General features: G+C 41.8%; 1 protein-coding gene across 4 annotated transcripts in view; it reads left to right on the top strand.

The window, feature by feature from the left end:
• The window catches only part of lonp1 (lon peptidase 1, mitochondrial), a 31,975-nt gene that overhangs the window by 5,546 nt on the left and 1,807 nt on the right, over positions 1-24,622 (top strand). For 2 of the 4 annotated variants that reach the window (XM_086004803.1, XM_086004800.1), the window contains exons 5-17: positions 500-561; positions 1,558-1,687; positions 5,897-5,944; positions 7,718-7,801; positions 8,354-8,574; positions 11,811-11,949; positions 12,764-12,942; positions 17,477-17,564; positions 17,847-17,969; positions 20,035-20,151; positions 20,802-20,942; positions 22,260-22,425; positions 23,725-23,933. In XM_086004803.1, coding sequence (XP_085860929.1) covers positions 500-561; positions 1,558-1,687; positions 5,897-5,944; positions 7,718-7,801; positions 8,354-8,574; positions 11,811-11,949; positions 12,764-12,942; positions 17,477-17,564; positions 17,847-17,969; positions 20,035-20,151; positions 20,802-20,942; positions 22,260-22,425; positions 23,725-23,933 — 1,707 coding nt within the window. Of the gene's footprint in view, positions 1-499; positions 562-1,557; positions 1,688-5,896; positions 5,945-7,717; positions 7,802-8,353; positions 8,575-11,810; positions 11,950-12,763; positions 12,943-17,476; positions 17,565-17,846; positions 17,970-20,034; positions 20,152-20,801; positions 20,943-22,259; positions 22,426-23,724; positions 23,934-24,072; positions 24,179-24,622 lie in introns of all 4 variants that reach the window. The other 2 variants (XM_086004802.1, XM_086004801.1) reach the window with 2 other exon arrangements.

Below are 24,622 nucleotides of genomic sequence, written 5' to 3'. Positions count from 1 at the left end.
CTGGTGCAAGGATATTCCCTCCCCACACCCCACAATTAACTCCCCTTCATACTGCTTTTGAAGTAATGATGTCTTGCTGTATATAAGTTCACGGTAACAGGCAACCTCCAGAATTTTGGACAAATTCTGGAGGATGCCAGTGAAATCATACATGTGTGTTTGACCATTGAAGATAGCACAGTCACGGTTGATCCTGTCCTCTCCTGGTGTCTACAAACACTAATTTTCCAGAAGCTCACTGGGCACTGATTGCAGGAACTCTGACTCGACGTCCTTCCCTTGCTAGCCCAGATGCACTGAGGACCTTAGTAGGGCCTATAATTGCTTCCGTGGCTGAGATCAACTAACAGCACAGATCAAAAGCATTTAAATTGTAAAGTGCAAGTTTGTTTAAGTGTACAAACAAATTACATTTTAATTGTCTAATAGATTGAAATTTATTATTTAATATTTCAGCACAATGAGCAAACATTAAGTAGTGTGTGTCTCTTCTTAACAGGCACTTACAGCAGAAATTGTGAAAACAATACGTGACATCATTGCCCTGAATCCACTTTACAGGCAAGTGTTTGGACATTTTGTGTGTAATCAGATAACGGCCATTTTAAAATCACAATTTTTCCTCCTGACCATGTCTTTGAGAGGCATTTTTTTGCAATTGAGAAACCTAGGTGAAGTCCACGTTCTAGGACTCGACTACCATTGTGAGAAGAGCAGTTAAATCGAGAAGCAGTGATTAGGTGATGCCAAGTTTGGGTTTTAAAAGCCAGCAGCTTGTAGGAGGAAAGGAAGACTGAGGGAGGTGAGGACCTCAGCAATTTTAAGATCCTGGGAAAGAATGAGTTAAAGTAGACAATTTCAACATAAAAAGTATGGGTGTAGAACAGTGTATATGGAGTGTAAAAGGACCATTTTACAGATAGATAAGTTCAGAGGAGCAATGACGATACGAGTGAAGTCCCCACTGCTTAGAGCAGGTGCGAACATGATTTGCCTGCTCTGTGATAGCTAGTATAATGGGGTATTCTTTCATTACCTTCTCATTTGACTACTCTGGGCAACTTTAAAGGAGGGTGTGATTTGAAAGGGGTGAGCTGGTTTGTATTTAGTTTCCATAAGGTGGTGGTCTAGTCCTGACTGCTTGCAGGGACAGATGAACAGCCTGTGCAAGAATTGTGCATTCTTTTTAAATCAATTTGGATAGAAAACTCCTGTAGTTATTTCAATCTTTGCTATCAATAAAAACATTTTGTTAGGAATTGAGGTCAAATGAACCTTTGGCTCCTGCACCTCCACTAACGGAAGCTGCTCTCCATTGAGTCATGAGTTATTTGTATTTTGAGATACTGCTGTTATTGATGTGGATAGTCGTAGACTATTTTGTTGTTACAAAGATCTGTGCACATTCACCAGAATTTTCATCAGCTTGAGGAGGATACAGTAGGTTCTGGCTAGTAGAATAAAAATACACATTTGAGTTTTAGATTAATGTTCTAATTTGAATTCACTTTTTGAATGTAAATAAATGTTGATTTTTGCACTTATTTATTTTTACAGAGAGTCAGTGCTTCAGATGATGCAGGCAGGACAGAGGGTGGTGGACAACCCAATTTATTTGAGTGACATGGGAGCAGCACTCACGGGTGCAGAATCACATGAGCTACAGGAAGTGCTGGAGGAGACCAACGTAAGATGTCAGTTCAGGTTGTCCTGATATAAAAAGCAACTCCAGGTTTCCCATTTCCCCCACATTATTATTGTTTTGTTGCTGTATAAAAGTTACTGGCCAAATCCCATGTGGAGCACTGTATGCAGCTGTGCTCTGTTATCATTGCTCTTGAAAGGGGCATACAGAGCAGCAAAGGTGATTTCCATTATCAGGAATTTGAATTCTGAAGAAAATTTAAGGAAGTCATATTCTTTTTTTCGTTCTCAGGATGTGAACGATGCTGGCAAGGTCGGCATTTACTGCCCATCCTTAGTTGCCCTGAGAAGGTGGTGGTGGACCACCTTCTTGAACCACTGTAGTGGTTTGATACAATGCAGTGGCTTGCTATTCCATTTCAGAGGGCAGTTAGGACTCGAGCGCATTGAGTCACGTATAAACCAGACCAGATAAAGACAGCAGGTTTCCTTCCCTAAAGGATATTTGTGAACCAGTTGTGTTTTTATTTACAATGCAATAGTTTCATTATCACTTTTTTTACTGATACCAGCTTTATTTGGTTTTGGTAAAGAGGCTTGAAGGTGGCCTTATTGAAATTTTCAAGATTACAACAACAACTTATACTTGTATATGCCTTAACGTAATAAAACATCCCAAGGTGCTTCACAGGAGTGTCGTCAAAAATAAAAACAAAATTTGACACCGAGCGATATAAGGAGATGTTAGGGCAGATGACCAAAAACTTGGTCGAAGAAGTAAGTTTTAAGGAGCATCTTAAAGGAGGAAGGAGAAGTGGAGAGGCAGAGAGATTTAGAGCAGGAATTCCAGAGCTTAGGACCTAGGCCGCTGAAGGCACGACTGACAATGATGGAGCATTTAAAATCTGGGATGTTCAAAAGGCCAGAATAGATGGAGCGCAGCAGTCTAGGGGTGTAGGACTGGAGGAGATTAGAGAGAAGGAGGTGCGAGGCCATGAGGGATTTGAAAACGAGGATGAAAATTTTAAAATCGAGGCAATTGCTTAACTGGGAGCCAGTGTAGGTCAGCAAGCACAGCGGAGATGGGTGAGCAGGACTCGGTGCGAGTTAGCACATGGGCAACAGAGTTTTGGATGACCTCAAGTTTATGGAGGGTAGAACTAGGGAGGCTGGCCGGGAGTGCATTGGAATAGTCAAGTCTAGTGGTGATAAAAGCATGGATGAGGGTTTCAGCAGTAGATAAGTTGAGGGTTGTCAAAATTGATCAAGTTGTTCACTGAGGTTCAAATCCCATGGGACGCAAGTTAAAATGAGGAGGTTGTGAGTAAGAAGGAAAGTCAGGGAAACTTTTCCATTCCAAGGGTAATAGAGTTGTGGAATACATGTCCAGGGAAGGACATTGAAGCAGACAGTATTAATGGGATCATGAGGAAATTATATACATTTCCAGTGAGATTAAGAAATATGGTGAGAAAGCAGGCAGGTTCTTTAAATTTAAATAGGGAAACAAATGAAGAGCCATGGCTTATATTACAGGACACCAAGGTTTAAAAGAATAAAAGAGAAGTTGAAGTAAATTAGGTAGTGGTTAAGTGACACTCTGCTTAAGTTTAAAAATTCTGTAGGAGGTAAGGAGTTTGAGTTCTGGGAAAGAATGAGTTCAACCAGGAGATCATGCAATAAGTCTTGATTTAAACATGGTGAGGATATAGGGAGGATGAAATAGAACAGTATATGTTCAGCTTATGAGGAACGAGAGGGGAAAGTTCAGAGAAACACAAAATAGCAAAACACTAAAAAGGTTACAGTAGAGAGTGGGGCATACAGATGAGCTTGTATCATCTCCCACAAGTGCAAGGCAGATGATGCAAGAGCTTCGCTAGATATGGGAACAGGACTGTATTCAAGTCTTGGGCGGACTTGGGCTTTATATCAAAGATATGAAGGAGAAAATGTGGTTGACAAGAAGAGGAAACCACACTTGTGATGCCTTTAGGAAAAGTTTGATGCATACATGCTGGAAACAGGAATAGAAGGATCAGGTGGCAGAGTGGGATGAGGTAATTAGAGTGGGAGGCGGTTAGTGTGGAGAGTAAACACCGGCAATGGCCTGTTTTCTGTGCTGGAGATTCTATGTAGCAATGGAAGAGCTGTGCTGTCAGGTTGCCTGTCTGGTATTCAATTGTAAATGAGTCAGAAACTTTCTCCAACTGAACATTGGGAAAACTGATGCTTTCATTTTCAGACCCCCTGATAAATTCCACTCCCTTTCCACTGACTCTTCCTTTGCTAGCCACTTGGTCAGGTTGACCCGACCCTCTTCTACCAAAAATGAGCTTCAATTTCCACATCCTTTCTATCACCCTCTGCAACATCTTCTGTACAGTCAAAGCAAATTCCACTTGCACCACTTAATCTTGTTTGTTTCTTCAAGGTGGGGAAAAAATAATAATTGTCCTGTCCTCTCCATGGTCTAGTTTACTTATTTTTTGGTATTGCCTTTCTACACGACTTCTAGCTGCAAAACCTGACCTGCTGTATCTTAACTTTCAGGTTCAGGCCAAGGACTGTAGCTCTCAGTCTCTTGTTTTAACAACCTCCATTATTGCCCATGTGTCCCTTTGCCCTTTTGTGGGCTGCAATGCTGACTTTTTCCCTAATGCTAATTGTCCAGTGGGCCTGTCGATAAAACTGGCTAGCTCTCCTTTCTCCCCCACCTTAAAACTGGCTACCTCCTATTTCTCCCCTGCCCTCCTTGTGTAATTTTAAAGGTCTCCTGATCTCAAGATGAATGTGGGGCTTCCTGGCTAATGGACCCTCATTGTATCAGTTGTGAATTCCACAAACTAGCCCATCTGGCTTCAATGCATATATTTAAAGTTTGGAACCTGTGCCTTTCTTCTTACACCTGTGTGAAATTACATTGTTTTAAAATGCAGCACCTCAAAATAACTCAGTCCTGTGAAGAAAGAGATCAAAATTCCTGAATCATAGAATAGTACAGCACAGAAGGAGGCCATTTAGTCAGCGGCAGCTCTTTCGAAGAGTAATCCAGTTGGTTCCACTCCCCTGCTCTTTCCCCATATCCCTGCAGTTTTTTCTCCTTCAAGTATTTATCTAACTCCTTTTGAAGGCTACTATTGAATCTGAATCCACCACCCTTTCAGGCAATGCATTCCAAATCCTAACCACTTGTTGCATAAAAATGTTTTTCCTCATGTCGCCTCTGGTTCTTTTGCCAAGCACCTTAAATCTATGCCCTCTGGTTATCGATCCTTCAGCCACTGGAAACAGTTTCTCTTTATTTATTCTTATTCTCTAAACCCTTCATGATTTTAAACACCTCTCTCAAATCTCCTCTTAACTGCTCAACCCCAGCTTCTCCAGTCTATCCACATAACTGTAATTCCTCATCCCTGGAACCATTCTAGTAAAAATTGCAGGCTTCCTAGCCTTCATTTTTCATAAACTTTCAACTTAGTTGAAACTCAGCTGCATATATCATGTCCTATTTACCCATCACTCTTCTCCTTGCTGACCTTTATTGACTTTCTCCCCACCCCGTGCCCCATGCTTAGAATTTAAAATCCATGTCCTCATCTTCAAATCCCTCCACGTCCTTGAACCACCTAGCTCCGCAACCCCCTCCAGTCTTTCGTCCCTGCCTGCACTCTTTTTTTTCCCCCTCCAATTCTGTCCTATATACCCCCCCCCCACCACCACCACCCCCTCTCTTCACTCCAACATTAATGGCAGAGTCTTTAGCCACCTTAACGCTACCTTCTGGACTTCCCTTCCTAAATCTCTGCTCCTCTCCATTTCTTTCTTCACCTTTTTTTTAAAATCGTCTCAAAACACATTTTCTGAACCAAGCTTTGTCATTGTCTTGATTCTCTCTCATCATGGCTTATTGTCTATTCCTTTGTTCATTTTTTTTTTCTTTGCTCACCCTGCCCCTCCCATCAAAGGAGGAAGCTTTATAAGTTGCCAGAAAAAGCAGTCAGCCTGAGGATTGGGATCTTTTTAGAAATCAGCAAAGGAGGACCAAGAAATTGATAAAGGGAAAATGGAATATGAGCACAAACTAGTGAAAAATCTAAACGGATTGTAAAAGCTTCTATCGGTATGTGAAAAGGAAAAGACTGGCGAAGGTAAATGTAGGTCCTTTACAGTCAGAGACTGGAGAATTTATAATGGGGAATGAGGAAATGACAGAGAAATTAAATAAATACTTTTGTTTCTGTCTTCACAGAGGAAGACACAAAAAACCTCCCAAAAATACAAGGAAACCAAGGGTGTGGTGAGAATGAGGAACTTAAAGAAATTATTATTAGTAAAAAAAACAGTACTAGCAGAATTAATGGGACTAAAAGTCGATAAATCTCAAGGACTGGATGACCTACATCCTAGGGTTTTGAAAGAGGTGGCCATTGGGATAGTGGACGCATTGGTTGTCATCTTCCAAAATTCTATAGATTCTGGAACGGTTCCTGCAGATTGGAGGGTAGCAAATGTAACCCCGCTATTTAAGAAAGGAGGGAGAGAGAAAACGGGGAACTACAGACCTGTTAGCCTCATCAGTAGTTGGGGAAAATGCTGTAATCTATTATAAAGGATGCAATAACTGGGCACTTAGAAACTAATAGTAAGATCGAGCAGAGTCAACATGGATTTATGAAATGGAAGTCCTGTTTGACAAACCTATTGGAGTTCTTTGAGGATGTAACTAGTGGAGTAGACAAAGGGGAACCGGTAGATGTGGTGTATTTTGATTTTCAGAAGGCCTTCGATAAGGTTCCACACGAGGTTGGTGAACAAAATTAGGGCACATGGAATTGGGGGTAATATACTAGCATGGATTGAGAATTGGTTAACAGACAGAAAACAAAGAGTAGGGATAAACGGGTCTTTTTCAGGATGGCAGGCTGTGACTAGTGGGGTAGCGCAAGGATTGGTGCTTGGGGCCCCAGCTATTCAAAATCTATATCAATGATTTGGATGAGGAGACTAAATGTAACATTTCCAAATTTGCGAAGAGGATGTGAAGAGGCTTCAAGGGGATCTCAACAGGCTCTGAGTGGGCGAGAACATGGCAGATGGATTATAATTTGGATAAATGTGAAGTTATCCACTTTGGTAGAAAAAACAGAAAAGCAGAGTATTTCCTAAATGGTGAAAGATTGGGGAATGCAGATGCTCAAAGGGACCTGGGTGTCCTTGTACATGAGTCACTGAAAGTGAAGGTGCAGGTGCAGCAAGCCATTAGGAAGGCAAATGGTATGCTGGCCTTCATTACAAGAGGATTTGAGTACAGGAGTAAAGAAGTCTTACTCCAATTATATGGGGCCTTGGTGAGACCACACCTGGAGTAGTGTGTACAATTTTGGTCTCCTTACCTAGGAAGGATATACTTGCCAGAGAGGGAGTGCAACGAAGGTTCACGAGATTAATTCCTGGGATGGCGGGACTGTCGTATGAGAAGAGATTGAGTAAACTCGGCCTGTATTCTCTTGAATTCAGAAGAATGAGAGGGGATCTCATTGAAGCATACAAAATTATTACAGGGCTTGATAAGGTGGATGCTGGGAGAATGTTTCCCTTGGCTGGGGAGTCTAGAACCAGAGGCCACAGCCTCAGGATAAAGGGTAGGCCATTCAGGACTGAGATGAGAAGAAATTTCTTCACACAGAGGGTGGTGAATCTTTGGAATTCTCTATCCCAGAGGGCTATGGAGGCTCAGTCATTGGGTATATTCAAAACAGAAGTCGATAGATTTCTGACTGGTAAGGGCATTAAGGGATATGGCGATGGGGCTGGTGAATGGAATTGAGGCAGAAAATCAGCCATGATCTCATTGAATGGTGGAGCAGGCTCAAAGGGCTGAATGGACTACTCCTGCTCCTATTCCTTATGTTCTTATCACAGTAAAGCATCTGGAATCCTTTAATGGTAAATTGTGGAGTAACTAAATAATCTGCAAATATAGACCTGACAAATTATTGGAGACATGTTGCAGGGTTTCATGTTTTATCCCTGTGAAACCCAATAAATGTGTTCTCTTTTTTTCTTTTAGATTCCAAAACGACTGTACAAGGCACTCTCTCTGTTGAAAAAAGAGTTTGAATTGAGCAAACTGCAGCAACGTCTCGGACGAGAGGTAACTGGACGTTCTATTTCTGTTTTTATTGCTTCTAATCTCCTGAAGTTGCTGACTCTTGCCAGGTTCCAGTTCAAAGGGCAGGTCACCCTCCAGGTCCTCACCAAAATGGCCCTTATTTATGTGCGAGTTTAGAGAGCTATCGATCACTAAGGGCATCATAGCCACCCTGGCCTCACTTGTACACATGCATGCACCCCAGTGATCTGGAACTGTGGATGACTTTTTTTTGTTCTTCCCAGCCTAGAGGACATAAAGCCAATTGTAGCACCTCAGTTACTTTTGGCTGAGATCAGCTAATTCAACCTAGACGAGATGAAACATGTGACCTTCCTGGTACCATACAGGGCAGAGTATTTACACACCTGTCTGCCAGGGACTTTTGCTGTGATTCTTCAACAAAATGTTATATTTTAAATTGGGTTTTCATTTTTTTTAAATGAATGGAAGTTCCTGACTCAAAGCACCCATTTTATATGCGCTGTTACTGTATTGCTGAATTACAAAGCTGATCCTTGTGTGAAGCTCAGTGAATGTGTTCGTAATTCTTAGGTAGAAGAGAAAATCAAGCAGACTCACCGTAAGTACTTGCTCCAGGAGCAGCTGAAGATTATTAAGAAAGAGCTGGGGCTGGAGAAGGAAGATAAAGATGCCATTGAAGAGAAGTTTCGGGAGAGGCTGAAGGAACTGGTTGTTCCAAAGCATGTCATGGAGGTTATTGATGAAGAGCTGAACAAACTCAACCTGCTCGATAATCACTCTTCTGAGTTCAAGTGAGAATCCTGTGGAATTTTACAAACCCAGCTTTTTCCAGGATCAAATACCAAATGGTGTTTTAAGAAGGGAAACTTGAGCTCTATGTTGCCTTTAGACATGGAAACACTTGTAGCTTGAAGTTTAAAAATGGCAGCTGGTGAAGAAAATGTGATGTGGGTGTTGAGGGATCGAAGTGTAGCTAGGAGAAAGGGCAGATGAGTTGTTAAATCAGTATGAAAAGTCAAAATGGGTTGGAATATTGGGACTGGTCCCTAATGCATGAGAAAAACATTGAATATGGCAGGCTTTTTTTACGCCTTGTGTCTGAGTATTCAGAATGTCAGGATGGTATGAAGAGTACGTTTTAAATATATAATTTCTATAACTATATTTTGAATTGAGTCAATAACTTGTGTATATAATACTGCTTGCACTGAGTACAGTGAAAAGATCATTAATATTTTGAAATTAAGGTGATACAGTTACATTAATTCCGTATGATTCATGAGGGTGTCATGATTTGGGATTTAGGTCTATTTTCCCATGGAAGTATCTTGGTATGATTTATATTAAAATGGTACTATTAAGTTCAACTCACTGAACAACCAAGGGCTGAGGGGATGTATATTAAAGTCTGATGAACCAGTTTGTGAAGTAGGACTTCTCGCATACCACTTCAGCTTGGGTCAGTGGAGGGCATTTATACCTTCCTATCAATCATGCACACTCATAATGTCAGGATGATCTAATCACTTGATGATCGTGGGACCTGGTTTCCAGGAACCCCCCCACCCTCACTCCCAAATCCAGGGAGAGGCAGTAGCCGGTTTAATTGCTGGCCCGATGAGCCAATTCTTGGACATAGAGGTGGAAGATGGTCATGGACAATTTAATGATTTCCTGCCCAACTAGGGAAAAAGTATAGGCAAACACATTAGGATAGTTGTATATGTCTGGTAAGGAAAACAGTGAGCCTATCTTTCTTTTACGATGGCACTGAGCGAGGTTAGGGAAAACACTCGTCCAAAAAGTTATATTTAGCCTGCTAACAGGGACATTGATTTTCCTATATTATGAGAAGCGTTACTGAATTAAGTTTAAGTAAGGTGAGATTTACTATAAATCGTGCCATTTATTCAATTATAGAATGTAAAATAACGCAGCTTGACAATTTGTATCTGGCCTTGTCTCACTAAAGTGTTAATCAGTCTGTTTGTCAGAAGTTAAAACAGAAAATGCTGGAAATACTCAGGTCAGGCAGCACCTGTGAAGAGAGAAAGAGTTAACGTTTCAGGTTGACAACCTTTCATCAGAACTGGAAAAGGTTTGAGATTAAGCAAGTACAGAGGCAGGGAAAGGGGGAGGAAAGAACAAAGGAGAAGGACTGCGATAGGGTGGCAGGCAGGAGAGATTAAATGACAAAAGGGATTATGGCGAAAGGAGATGAAACATAGAAACATAGAAGATAGGAGCAGGAGTAGGCCATTCGGCCCTTCGAGCCTGCTCCGCCATTCAACGAGATCATGGCTGATCATCCAAACCCTAGCACCCGGTCCCTACACCGACAACCATCCCACCCAAGCCCTATCCCTGTAACCCCACGTATTTAATCCCCCCTAACACTAAGGGCCAATTTTTTTATCATGGCCAATCAACCTAACCCGCACATCTTTGGTAATGGGACAAGTAAAGAAAGATGGGCCTAGAGGTGTAAATGGAAATAGCAGAATCATTACCAACAGCTGCTGTCCAAAAAAATGGGAGCAAGGGTCATGATCTGAAATTGTTGAATTCAGTGTTGCTCTTTTGGTGCGATCAATAAACAAAAAACTGTAACTTAACAAAAATACATAAAATGAAACTTAACAAATTAAATTAAAATTTGGTTTCCGGGGGTGATGATGCACTCCAGTCCCTGTGGTGGTCGCGGAAGGCCTCAAGCGTGCCGACGGACACCACGTGCCCCATCTCCAGGGCCACCCGGGCGCGAACATGGCCATGGAAGAGGGGCCGGCAGTCGGGTCGAACAACCCCCTCGACCGCTTAAATTCAGTGAGTCCGGAAGGCTGTAAAATGCCCAATCGAAAGATGACTTGCTGTTCCTCGCGCTTACGTTGAGTTTCATTGAAACAGTGTAGGAAGCCGGGGACGGAGAACTAAAATGACAGGCGACCAGAAGCTCAGGGTCGCACTTGCAGACTGAATGGAGGCGTTCCACAAAACAGTCACCCAATCTGCGTTTGGTCTCCCCAATGTAGAGGAGACCACATACTGAGCAGCGAATACTGTATATTAAATTGAAAGAAGTACAAGTAAATTGCTGTTTCACCTGGAAAGGAGTGTTTGGGGGCCCTGGACGGTGGGAAGAGAGGAGGTAAAAGGGCAGCTGTTGCATGGGAATGTGCCGTTGGAAGGGGAGGGGGTGATTTGAGGAGTAGACCAGGGAGTTGTGGAGGGAATTGTCCCATTGGAATGCTGGGAGAGGATGGGAAGATGTTTTGTGGTGGGATCAGGCTGGAGGTGACAGAAATGGCGGATGATGATCCATTGACTGGAGGCTGGTGGGGTGGAAGGTGAGGACAAGGGGAACCATATCGTGGTTCTGGGAGAGAGGGGAAGGAGTGAGAGCAGAAGTGCAGGAAATGGAACGGACATGATCGAGGACCCTGTCAAACACAGTGGAGGGGAATCCTCAGTTGGGGAAAAAGGAACGATCATAGCCTGTCAACAGAAAGGGACGGAGGAAGTGTTAGAGTACGACGGGCAATTTAAAACTAACTGGTTGGAACACTCGGGGCTGAACACAGGTCGGATAAAGGAAGTCAAACAGTGTAAATCAAGTGATGCAATAAATCGACTATTTAAAATTTACCACCGGACTCGCAAACTTTAATTTTAGTGTGTTGACCTGAGATCAGTGTGGTCCACTGAAATTAATTACCCGATCTAACACTATCTGATGCACTGGTGTGGAAGGTGGCATTGTCAGAACAGATGCAATGGAGAAACTGGGAGAATGGAATAGAGTCCTTGCAGGAAGCTGGGTAGAAGGCGTAGTCAAGGTAGTTGTGGGAGTCAGTGGGCTTATAGTGGATATTGGTCAGTAGCCTATCTCCAGAAATGAAGTCAGAGAAGCTTTTGATTTTCATTTCTAACAAATTCTCTATGTAATGTAACCTTTTTATTGATGAGTTGCTTGATTCTCGTTGCCTTTTTCACTTGCTGACTTTTGTTTTCACTTCACCTGCTTTAGTGTGACTCGGAATTACTTGGACTGGCTGACTACAATGCCTTGGGGAAAATGCAGTGAAGAAAACATGGACCTGAAACGAGCCAAGGAGGTGCTGGAGGAGGATCATTATGGCATGGAGGAGGTCAAAAAACGCATCCTGGTATGAGAATTGTATAAGTTTATTGACCAATCGTCTGTGCTATAACCTGTTCAAGGGTCAATGATCTGTGCCCTGATAACATGCAAATTTGTACCCCATGCTGATTTCACCTGGAAGCAGTACAAACTAGACACAATCTCTCTCCCCAGAGAGGGAGAATTAGATGAGTTGCGCTCGATATTTTTCCCTTGGGAGTTACTGAGGCCAGTTGTGGGCCCTAGTTGATACTGGCTTGGCTCAGACTGGGCTTATGCTCAGGATTTTCTGGATGTGTCCTACTCCTCATGATTAATTTAACCCGAGTCAACAGATTGCACCTTGTGCTGCAGTGTGGGTTCCAGCCAGACACCACCCTGTTCACACTGCCTGGTTTAAACTGCTGTTCTGCTGAGGAGAAAGCTCTGCCTGTGTGGTTACACTTGTGCTCAGAGCTACTCTCCCTAAGGTTAAAATTTAAATGTTTAGATCATTGTCTAAGCACTTAAATTAACTCCAGATGGGTTAAAAAGTTCCCACTAGTCCCGTGATTTTTTAATTCACATGGATACTACACTGGAATTGCACTCTAGTGTCAAACCTAAATGGTGTGAGACTGCCTTCTCCAGGGGGGTCTCTCTTCTGTCCTGAATTGGATCTGGGCCATGGTGCCAGATTTATACTGCAATGGAAAATTTTCACATTGATGCTAAAGTTGCAATATAAAGACACCTTTAATTCCATTTAAAAGAGCTTTCATTGTGTTAACTACATGGAGCTCCTGTTAGGTGAGGTAAATCTTTACGCCTGGGTTTGTAATGTACATCTCTGTTCCCAGGAATTTATTGCGGTTAGCCAACTGCGTGGTACAACCCAAGGGAAGATTCTATGCTTCTACGGTCCACCTGGAGTTGGCAAGACCAGCATTGCTCGATCTATTGCAAGGGCGTTAAACAGAGAGTATTTCAGGTTCAGTGTTGGAGGAATGACTGATGTAGCAGAAATCAAGGGTCACAGGTACTGTAAGCATCTGATTGCACTTAAACCATGTAATTACTGTACTGCAAGCTCTTGCAGCTGATGGCAACTGTAGTTATAGCTTGTGAGTAGCACTAATTCTGTACAAGTGTTGAATTAATATCAAAATTAATGCCATTCTAGTGGATATTGTTTTAAAGTACTAATTAAGTCTTGTAATCACCTTGCCAAAAATATGGGTTTTGTGTTCATTTCCTTTATTGCCCTCAATTTTCTACCAGCTGCACCTGATCATCCTTGCATGCATTTGCCAGTGATCAGAAGCTGGAATGCTGGCTGATTTCTGCACCCTCCCACCCCACCTATGGCTGCACACTGATTGCAATAGTGCAGCTGGTTGCTGTTCACTTGTGCTTGTTATATCTAAAACATTTATTCATAATTGTTCGCTTATTGTCTATTAAATAAACACTACCACAGAATTCCTGCAGGTGGCACTGCTTGTTGAAATCATCGCTGTCAACCATGCTTCCAGTAGGGACTTGGTGACACTAATGTATTAAAATAATAATCACCATTACGGTGTTATGGTGGGACTACCATAAGAGGGATGGAATCTATGTAAACAGTGCTGTATGCTGAGAAGTACTCGATCGATGTGTTTCTTTAAGTGTCTCTACATATTCCCACTTTGTCTGTAGTCCAAAGTGTTCTAGAAAACTCTACACTTTCATCATTGAGCAACACCACAGGTAATGAGTATAGCTCAAATAAATAACATTTTAAAATGAAGAGTGCTGGAAAGTTGTGATGGTAAGGAATCTGTATAGTACTGCAGCACAGGACGTAACCACCGATCGCAATGTCAACTGAGTGGATTGTGAATTGAGTGGGAAGTTTAGAATTTGGTGAGTAGGAATTTGCTGCAGAGGGGGAAGGAGGTGCTTCTTTTTGCCTTTAACATTTGTAGTGGTTTGTGTAAGCTTGAGGCAGTAAGTAGCGTGGCAGATTTAAACAGCGTGCAAGAGCCGGCAGCAGCAGAGCCTATCGGGAGAAACCGAGTGGCCGACACTAAGGGAAAAAGTAATGTCATAGTCAGCACAGTGTGCAGTGGAGCGAATAAATACTTCTCTGTAACTTAGTTTATTGGTTAATGTTTTTATCGGTTAATATTTTTTATTTAGTGGTTGGTATTTGTGTTTTGGTGTTGGTTAAACAGTTAAATAGCCTTAAAGCTAAAAAGAATCTATAAAAATTAATTATAGATTAAGATATGGCAGAGCAGGTTGTGTGTCTGTACTGCAGTATTTGGGAGTTTGTAGACAGAGACTGTCCTGAGTGAACAGGTCTACAGTAGATGTCTCTGCCTCTGATCTCTCCAGTTCAGTCATTGATGGAATCAGACAGGGACTCACCCAAATTAATAGTAATGAAGAAAGTAATGGCACTAAAGAGTGTCAAATTCCCAGGACCAGATGGCTTTCATACTAGGGTTTTAAAGGAAGTAGGTGAGAACATTGCAGATGTCCTAACTATGATCTTCCAAAGTTCTCAGGATTCAGGAACTGTTCCTTTTTTAGATTGGAAAATTGGATAATGGAATGCTGGTCTTTATATCTAGAGGACTAGAATACAACGGGTTAGAATTCATGCTACAGCAAAGCCCTGGTTGGACCACACCTCTGGAGTAGTGTTCAGTTCTGGGCACCACACCTTAGGAAGGATATACTGGCCTTAGAGGGAGTGCAGTGTAGATTTACTAGAATTATACCTAGACTCCAAGGTTTAAATTATGAGGGCGATTAAACAAATTAGGTTTGCATTCCTTGGAATTTAGAAGATTTAAGGGGTGATTTGATAGAAGTTTTCAAGATATTAAGGGGAACAGATAGTTTCTCTATCTACCCTATTTATACTGGTAGGGAAATCTAGGACTAGGTGACATAGCCTAAAAATTAGAGCCAAGCCGTTCAAGAGTGAATTTACAAAACACTTACTTTCTACACGGAGAGGGTGGAAGAAGTTTGGAACCTCTCTTCCGCAAACTGCAATTGATGCTAAGTCAATTAATTTTAAATCTGAGATTGATAGATTTCTGTTAACCAAAGATATTAAGGGATATGAGGCATATGGAGTTAGGTCACAGATCAGCCATGATTTCATTAAATGGTGGAACAGGCTCGAAGGGCTAAATGGCCTACTCCTATTCCTATGTTTCTATGGCAGGGAGAAAAGGAGCTTGTTTAGTACAGGAGAGTCTAAGCTTTTGCCTTCATGGGCTGCTGAGGTGGACACTATGGAACTTCAGAGCCACATATAAAATTTAAATTGATAGTTCTGTTAATGTGCCTAATTTGCTGATATAGTCCTACCCACTTAGAGAATCTTTCAGCACAGAAGTATGCCATTCAGCCCATTGTTGACATGTTGGGGACCATTCTAATTTTGTTAACTTAAGCGAGACAAATCGGCAGATTTCAATTTCCGTCCTGCCACACCACCTTTTCAATGTTATTTTAACTTTATTTCTTGAACTTCTGGGCCTGGATAGTCAGTCACTTGGGGCTTTGCTTTCTCACCACCGATTCAGCGCTTAAGAGTAAATATACTTGCTACTCAGGATTCATGGTTGCATCTCACTTGACCGAGTTATCAGCTTCTTACAGATTCTCAAACCAACGCTAAAATAAAATTTACAAGAAATGTTTTTGTTTGCCTGAAACTATTACTTACCAACCAGGCAGAGTTACTTGGATATCCTGGAGAGTTGAGGGATAATAATCAAACTTCCTTGTATCTTAAAACAACGGGTTTTCCTTTTTTTAATATTGTCAAATTAAGCATGCCAGTTTGTCAACATCAACATAAAATATTTGGTATTAATGTATGGAAAGGACTGGGGGGGGGGCGGGGGGAATTTGGTTGCTTTGCGCCTCCAGTTAGCGCCCTAAGAGGGTGCTAATGGGGCGCAACTAGCGCCCGGGCGCGGCAATGTTTGCGCTGCTCACAAAATTGACCAGACATTTTGCGGCGGTGCTAAACACTACCACCACGATCTCCTGCGCCTGCACATCGTAACATCAGTCAAGTGTGCAATGCCCCAGTAGCACCCCGGACAGGATATTGAGTGGTGTCCCCTGCCTTACCGCCTGGCACTAGCAACGACCGGTTGAGGGGAGCGTTTTGCAGTTGGGAAGGGATTGGGGGAACGCTATTTAAAGGCGACCGCTTCCTGCCTTTTTTTGTCTGCGACATTTTTGCACCACGCATAGAGAGAGAGAGAGATAGAAACACTTCTGGAGAGATTCAACGCTGTGTGAAGGAGTTTTGGGTACTGAGCAGTACTTTGCAGGTTCATTTTGATTTGACCTTGTATCGATTTAGAAGAGACTATGGGGGCTGCGCTCTAAGCTCTTTCCCTGGGACACACTATTCTTTCCAGCAGATTTGATGTACAGGTCTCTCCAGGCTGAGATTCAAGGCTGCAATGAGCAGGGTGTGGATGGAGAGCAAGATCGACCCTCCCCTTTAAGAACTGGCCGGTGCCCGTGTGTGTTCCTTTGCTGACTGACATCACCTGAGCTTCGCCAGCGCTCTGAGGTAGCGCCTCGTTCCTCGGCGTTAGCGCCTTGAGAGGTGTGTAGCGCCTGACTTAGCGCTCCAATCACCTCCAGGGGCGATGGAAGCCAAGTTTGTAGCCGGAGGCGATAATTAGCGCCAGGCGCTAAACTTTGCACCCGGCCGATAATTGCGCCCCAAACGGGACGATACCGAATTTCTCCCCCTGGGACTTTTTGTCAAAATAAGAGGGATGTTGACAATGCACAAACAGATCTTGCTGTTCTAGTTTAGGATTTATCTATAGCAACAGCTCTAAATACAGCCCTTAAAGATTTAATGGATCAACACATTAATACTGTGGATTCTAACATGCACCTGTTGCTAAGATTTATCTTGAGAAAGAACCTAAGAAATGTCAGATGCAAACAGGTAATTTGGCCCATTGTAGCTTATATCAAAGCCCATCACTCCAGTAGTCTGACTCTCCCATACGAATGAGAAATGGCCACAGGTTTAGCCTATCATTTTTCATGAAACTAACTTTCTGCTGCACTATCAGACAGCTGCATTAAAGTACAATTTACAGAATAAAGTAAAATAGATATGAACCTAATATTACTTCTACTGCATGCAAGTGCGATTACATCTGGGCATGTGCTGCTCAGGATTGAGAGGCTAAAGTCAGATCATGTTTTATACTGAGTCCAGAATCTAACACAAACCTATTGTGGCTTTAGAGGGGAAGATTTTGGATTCTTAAGCCACTAATGAATGTGACTTATCAAATGTTCATAACAAAGTTCTCCCTCCCACAGTGCATTACAACAGGTAATGCAGTGACCTGCCTCTTGCGGCTATCCATAATGTAATGATCATACTGTTTCTGCCCATGTAGTATTTTATTGATAGATTTATTTTCAACCTTTCTCCGTTTGTTGAGTGTATATTCATGTTCAATATTGAAAAGTTTTGACAGTAGTGGTAAGCTGCATTTTGTGTTCCTCTTTCATAGGAGGACGTATGTTGGAGCTATGCCTGGAAAAATCATTCAGTGCCTGAAGAAAACCAAGACTGAAAATCCATTAGTTCTTATTGATGAGGTAACTTTCTCCAAAGAAGTTGTAATTAGCACCTGCAGCCTGATCTCAGAGGGCCTTTTGTGAACCAGTGGTGATTAAAAGTGCATTATAACTTTAGACTGTGATTACCGTTTCACATATATTCAAAATATATAGCATTTAATTGGTTTGTGCTGATCTGTAATTATGGAAGCAGCGCATTGTATTATTGACTTGGATGTTTCTTGTCCATTGCTGGTTACATAGCATGCAGAGACTTCTCGCATTTCTGATCCTCTGATCGCTTGTGCCTATTTATTACAGATTGATAAAATTGGTCGTGGTTATCAGGGAGATCCATCTTCAGCGCTCCTGGAGCTTCTCGATCCAGAACAGAATTTTAACTTTTTAGACCATTACCTCGATGTGCCAGTTGATTTGTCAAAGGTATGCTTTGGGTTCCCTTCCTGTTTTGACCTTAACTTTGATTTCCAGGACCTCCTGCAAGATTACTGCAGCAACAGTTACTTTCTTATGGCATAAATTCTAAATTTCAGTTGAAGTGCTGCCTGTCTGTGTAAGTTCTCAGCATGATAAGTTCTGTTTTAGAATTTACTAAAATTATATGTGAAACCTTTCAGAAATGGAAAGGATGAGAAAAACAAATTCAGTCATGTTTTATTTCAGAACTCATGATCCAACACCCAGTATTACACTATTTTTGTTGAGCTTAATTTATAGTCACTTCATTCAAATGATCCAATGTTTTTAGCACTAATTTCCCATTTTGTGCTATTATTTACATTGTTTAGTTCAAATTATTGGTTAATTCAAACATTTGTTGTACAAAAAATAATTGGAATTATCCGCTGTATACTGTATTCTGCCATGGAGTTTTTTGACCACTATTACTCATCCTGCTCAGATACAGTTCCTAGGCTAGCCGCTCTCTCTCACCTCGCTCTTCACTTGAGTCTGAAGTGACTGTCTGCTGTGTAACCATAGAGGATATCGCAGCTGAGCACAATGTTGTCCTTTTGTGCACCTTCCAGCTGGAGCTGTGACGAGGAACAGGAAGCCCCAGCTGATTTGTACTTGTTTTGTTCTTCTTTTCCCTACCAAAAGATACTGTGGCCAATCTTAGCACCTCTGCTGTCACCCTAGCTGAAAACAGCTGACTCGGTGCTGACCGAAGATTAAATCTGCAACTTCCAGATGTGATTTCACACTGAGCCATTAAAAAATATACTGGGGGCACAACCATAAAACTTCTGTTTGTAAATTAATGCTAATGTGCTTAAGAGATGACATTTGTTGATCTGTTTTATAATCAGTTCTTGTGTCAGTGAAGTGTGTTGTAAGCAGGGAACAGTGAGTTTATATTGTGTATTTTTTTTATTTTCACTGCTGTGAAATCTCAAGAATAGAAGTTAATGTGTTTTACATGTCCGCCAACATGAGGAATCATGTAATTAAGAGCATTATAAATTGAGGTTTAGACATGTCAATTTGACTGTTACGTGAAGTCATCTAATGACTTAGTGCTAAATTCTCTGTTTGAACCATACAATGTTTAAACCCTGGTCTGTAGTGACTTAACTGATCTTAGCCGGGTGATGATAGGTATGCTACAAATGGCCTCCGTACCCCAACCTAAGGATGGAAAGATCAACCGGGGTTCCCACTTGTGATTACTCTACAGTGGCCCCTGTTGGAAATTGCCTGTGTGGGCACCAGATGAGAACAAGTTTGGGGTCAGCTGTGATGCCCCCCATGATGAAATAGTTCTGCCAACACTCTGTTTACACTTGAATATAAAGTGAGTGTGAGATACTGTAGGACAGGATGTCCAAGCTTGTATGTTCACGGGCTGCAAAAATGTGTACAGGAAGCTCTCTCGTATCTGGCACCGACAGGACCGGGATGGTGCCGGTTGATTAAAAATTCCGGATGACGGAGTTATCTACCGAGGCTATTTTTAACAAACAAACAGAGTCAGACTCCTGTTATTGAGGTGTTCAGACTTTCGACAGCGCCAAGAAGCCAAGTAGTGGCAGTTTGGAGAACTACCCCCACTGACTGACTCGGCCACTACGGGCGACTCGGACTCGGCAACATTTCCGGTTATTGAGGTGTTTTCGGAGTATGAATTTTGCCGGTTAATAGAGAATTCCGGATATTTAGGTGCCATTTAAACGAGAGTTTCCTGTACTATGGAATCTCATTGGAAACTGCTAAAACAGCCCTTTCCAAACCTCCTGGGCCACCAAATTCAAACAGGACAAATCATCAAAGAAATATTGACACAAAGAAGACTAAGTTGCTTGGGCTTCATGAGCCAAATTACCAGGTCATATGTGGCCTAGGGTTGCAGGTAAGACTCTCCTGTCTAAGAGCAGCTGACACCTGTGAAACAGTACCTAGTGGGAATCAGGACTCTTGGGATAGGAGGGGAGAAAAGGGCTGTGCTGTTGTGTAGTCTGCTCCAATCCTCTGTCTCTTAATTTGATAGGTACTTTTTATCTGCACTGCCAATGTGACTGAAACAATTCCAGAACCTCTCCGAGATCGAATGGAGATGATTAACATTTCTGGCTACGTAGCACAGGAAAAGCTTGCAATCGCTGAGGTACGTCTGTTCATTTAAAAACAGGCAGAACAGATATGGCAAAAAAAAATGAAGATACTTGCCATAATTCTGGAATGGGTGTTTTATGTGGATGTGAGAAATCCTAATAATAATGGTGCCTAGATTACTTTGATGCAAGGAAAGAATCTTGTCTGTGTTCTGAATTTCACATTAACACTGTTCCAGTGCTGAATCCACAATGGTAGCGCTCTTGCTCTGAGTTAGAAGGTCATGGGCTCAAGCTCAATTCCGGTACTTCAGCATATACAGGAGTACAGTGTTGCAGATGCCATCTTTTGGTTGAGACATTAAATCAATTAAACCTAGTCTGCTTGCCTGGTCAAATGGATGTAAAAGATCCCATGGCACTATTCATAAAGCAGGGGAATTTTGCTAGTGTCCTGGACAACATTATCCTTTAACCAACGCCATCAAAAACAAATTAACTGGCCATTCATCTCATTTGCTGTTTGATACCTTGCTATGCACAAATTGGCTGCTGTGTTTGCCTACAAAAAAAAGTGACTGCACTTCAAAAGTAGTTAATTGGCTGTAAGGCACTTTGGGACATCCTGAGGACATGAAAGGCGCTATACAAATGCAATTTTTTTTCTTTACGGTTGTGAACTTGGACTCTCATTTTATTGCAGCGCTATCTGGTTCCTCAAGCAATGAATGGTTGCGGCCTGGACAAAGAGAAGGCGCAGATCACATCTGAAGCACTTATTGTTCTGATCAAACAGTACTGCAGGGAGAGCGGGGTTCGCAATCTGCAAAAACAGGTGGAGAAGGTCAGTGCACCATGGTTACTGACGTAAAAGTTCCGACCTGGAGAAAGAAGGCGCCTCAGTGTACAGACAGCGGTATATTCAGCATCAGCGTACAAAAAAATAGCCCCATCTATAAACTAAAACCTTCCTCAGCGGCACATTTTATACTGTAACATGCATCAAAATGATGTGAATCGAATTCCATTTAAAAAAAAAAAAAAAAAAATTAAAATGTAAAAACTCTGCAGCCTAATTTTCTACCACAGTGGATAGGATGTATTCCCCCCCCCCCCCCCGTTGTATTTTTCCCTTCCTCTGTCACACTTTATTTAAATATATAGAGAGGGAGTCTCCATCTTGGTATTTTTTTTTAAAACTGTATTGCAATCCTAATGGTCTAGATTTTGCTGCAGCAGAGCATCTAACAGTGTCTGCCATTAGCTAGACTTGCCCTTGCATTTTTAGGTTTTAAATTTTTTTTGCGTGGCAAGTGGTTGAAATTGCAAGCTGATACAGTCGCAGCAAGGAAAACCGGGCATCTGGGACCTGAGTGAACAGGGCGAGCAAATGTAATTCCTCGACCAATCAGATTGAAGGATTGTGAAATTAACAGCACAAGGACTGAGAAAGAATTATAAATTCGAGTGGGTGAATTTAATGTCAAATCAGGTACTGAAAGAGAGGGGAAAAGAAAAGTTGGATTAAGGGGGGAGGAACATTTTTTTTTAATTAACTTTTTTTTTCAAATCTCCCACAATTATTATGTGAAAAAATGAGGCACCACCCTTGTAATAGTTAATTTGCAGTGCCAGAGAGGTTAATTGGTAGTATTCAACATTTACCACATCTTTTAAAAGGGTACTTGCACTTGAAATAACTAGACTTAACTTTCTGTGGCGAGTTTAGTTTGTATCTACCGCGCAAATACAGCAAATTCACGCCACTCAGTGCATTTCATTGGTGAGGCAGACAGTGAGATGCTGTTTTCAAATACAATGACTCCTGAAAAGAGTGAGCCCGTGTGTTTGCATGCACATGTAGGCACTGAATGAGGACAGTCAGGCTCTGCTTTGATATCCTCTTGGTCTCTGTTGCTTGAATGTTGTTTTGTATCCCTGTCCTCATTCTCAGTGGTATATTTGTGAGTGGGGAGCTGCAGATTGTTCTGTTGAGCTGGTATTACTTTGCATGAGATTCCTCTGTACTGCTTTTAAAGACCTGGATGTATCATGTAGTTGGGCTTGTATTTCAATCTCAATTTCACATTTGTGTGTAAGTTTTCCCAGTGAAGTGACATGGATCTCCACAGCCACAAGTGACATGATTTCTCTTCTGCAGGTGCTTCGCAAGGCTGCATATAAAATTGTACACAAAGAGGCTGACATGGTAGTGGCAACGCCCGAGAACCTCCAGGATTTTGTCGGAAAACCGATTTTCACAGTGGACAGGATGTATGATATCACTCCTTCAGGAGTTGTAATGGGTTTAGCCTGGACAGCTATGGGTAAGTGGATGAGCTTTGCATTTAAAGAGTGAGTCATAGTGACACAATAATGCATTTCCTCCTACTTACATCTTTGTAATATTGCTCATCTCTGCCCCTGCCTCAGCCCATCTGCTGCAGAAACCCTTGTCCATGCTTGTTACCCCTCAACTTGACTATTCCAATGTTCTCCTGGATGACCTCCCATTTTCCACCTGCCATTCAGTGCATTTCCAAAACTCTGTTGTCCTTATCCTAACTCGCACTAAATCTCGTTCACCCATCACCCGTGTGCTCGCTGATCTACATTGGCTTCTAGTCCACCAACGCCTCGATTTTTAAAATTCTCATCCTCGTGTTAAAGTTCCTCCATGGCCTCGCCCATTCCTATCTCTGTAACCTTCTCCAGCACTAGAACCCAAGAACTCCGCGTTCCTCCAATTCTGGCCTCCTGTGCATTTCCACACTCCCCCGCCTCTTTTGTCAATTGCCACGAATCCCAGTCAGTTTACAAAAAACTTAATTGCTATAATTATTTTCTGTCTTCATATAGCTGTTTGCATTTGAATAGTTATATGTAAACTGACTACCTTTGTTGGAAATTGGCTTGGCAGATTTGCAGTGAAAGAACTGAATTAATACATACTGTACTTGAAACCCTAGGAATGATCTTCAGATGTTTAATTCTGATCTCTGTTTATTAATTTCCAAGTTTGGCTGCCCTATGTAATCAGCACTTAAAAACACAATTTTCAACAGGAGAAAGTGGGAACAAATTGTTCTTTGAAAATGGTTATTGATTATGCAACTCTATGTAAACTGGTTGAATTATATATTTTCTGAAAGGGTATGAATGCTACTATTTCCTGTTCGATCCGCTGGGATGTGCACAAACTGTAGCGAGGAGAATGGGGAACTTGCTCCCAGCCTATCAATGATCCTCAACTGGCCACTGGGAACAGTGCAAGAGTTGCCTCAAGATGACTTTCTTTCCGCATTCCCACCCTTGCAAAATCCAGCTTAGAGCTTCTCATAATGATAATCTCCAATAGGGAACTTGTCGACACCGGGTGATCCAAGTGTCGATTTTACTTTATTTTTCAGAACAAATCTGCAGCCTATATGAAAACTGTAAATCATCAGTGGACATTTTAAGTTTTAGTATTTCTATTTTAAATATCTTGTCTTCTCCCCCACCCCCTTCAGTTACGGATGGTAAGTAGCCAAGAGGAACTAGGGAGAAAATAAAAAGGATTTTGTACCCTTGCAACAAAAGAAACCTCCTGAATTAACTGTGTTCTTTGTAATCCTCACAATCAGGCGGTTCAACTCTCTTTATTGAAACTTCTCTTCGACGACCAAGGGACAGGGAAAATAAAGATGGCTCTCTTGAAATGACTGGTCAGCTGGGAGATGTGATGAAGGAAAGTGCAAAAATTGCCTATACATTTGCCAGGGCCTTTCTCATGCAGAAAGACACTACCAATGATTTCCTAACTCAATCCCACATTCATCTCCATGTACCTGAGGTAAGTATTGAGTACAGTGTCTGAGAAACTTTAATAAACCAGTTATTGTCTAGTTTATACTGCAACAGGATTATGGTCCATTAAAAAAATTCTGGTTGCATCAAGAGGTATCACTTTCTTCTGCTTCTCCCTCTAAAAGAAAATAAAATCAACACATGGATCAACTGAGATACCTCGTGGTTCTGTATTCACAACCCCCTGCAGTGCAACTGCTGTACTCATTCCTCCTCCCCTCCACAGAAAAAGTAAGCTTAGTTTTTATATTAGTCATATTTTGAATTAGGAATGGAAAAACTTGAGGGAAAATGTACACATCCTGTCTCTCCTAACCACCTGCGATGTGAATTACGTCATTAACATTTACAGCAACTGTCTTCTGGTATGGTTTTAACTATTAATGTTTTAAATGAAGAACTGAATTGGCCACATCAGCTTCACTTTCAAAACAAACTAAATTAAACTACTCTTGTGCCAAATATATACGTAGCACTCTGAGTACATACATCATTGTGCAGTTCTACTAAATAATAATATATACACAGTACGCCATTGTACATTCACAACATGCTGCAGCTCTATTAAATGTATACATCACTGCATACACACAGCACTGTTTTGGGTATATATTACCAATGTGGCCATTGTCCCAGTTAATGCAGAACTATGTAAGCCAGCCAAGTGTAGTTTGC

The sequence above is a fragment of the Somniosus microcephalus genome, chromosome 13, assembly GCF_052327205.1.
Source record: "Somniosus microcephalus isolate GS21.2 chromosome 13, FLI_Smic_1.0, whole genome shotgun sequence".
Classification (NCBI taxonomy): domain Eukaryota; kingdom Metazoa; phylum Chordata; class Chondrichthyes; order Squaliformes; family Somniosidae; genus Somniosus; species Somniosus microcephalus.
This window is presented reverse-complemented; position numbering and strand designations above follow the sequence as displayed.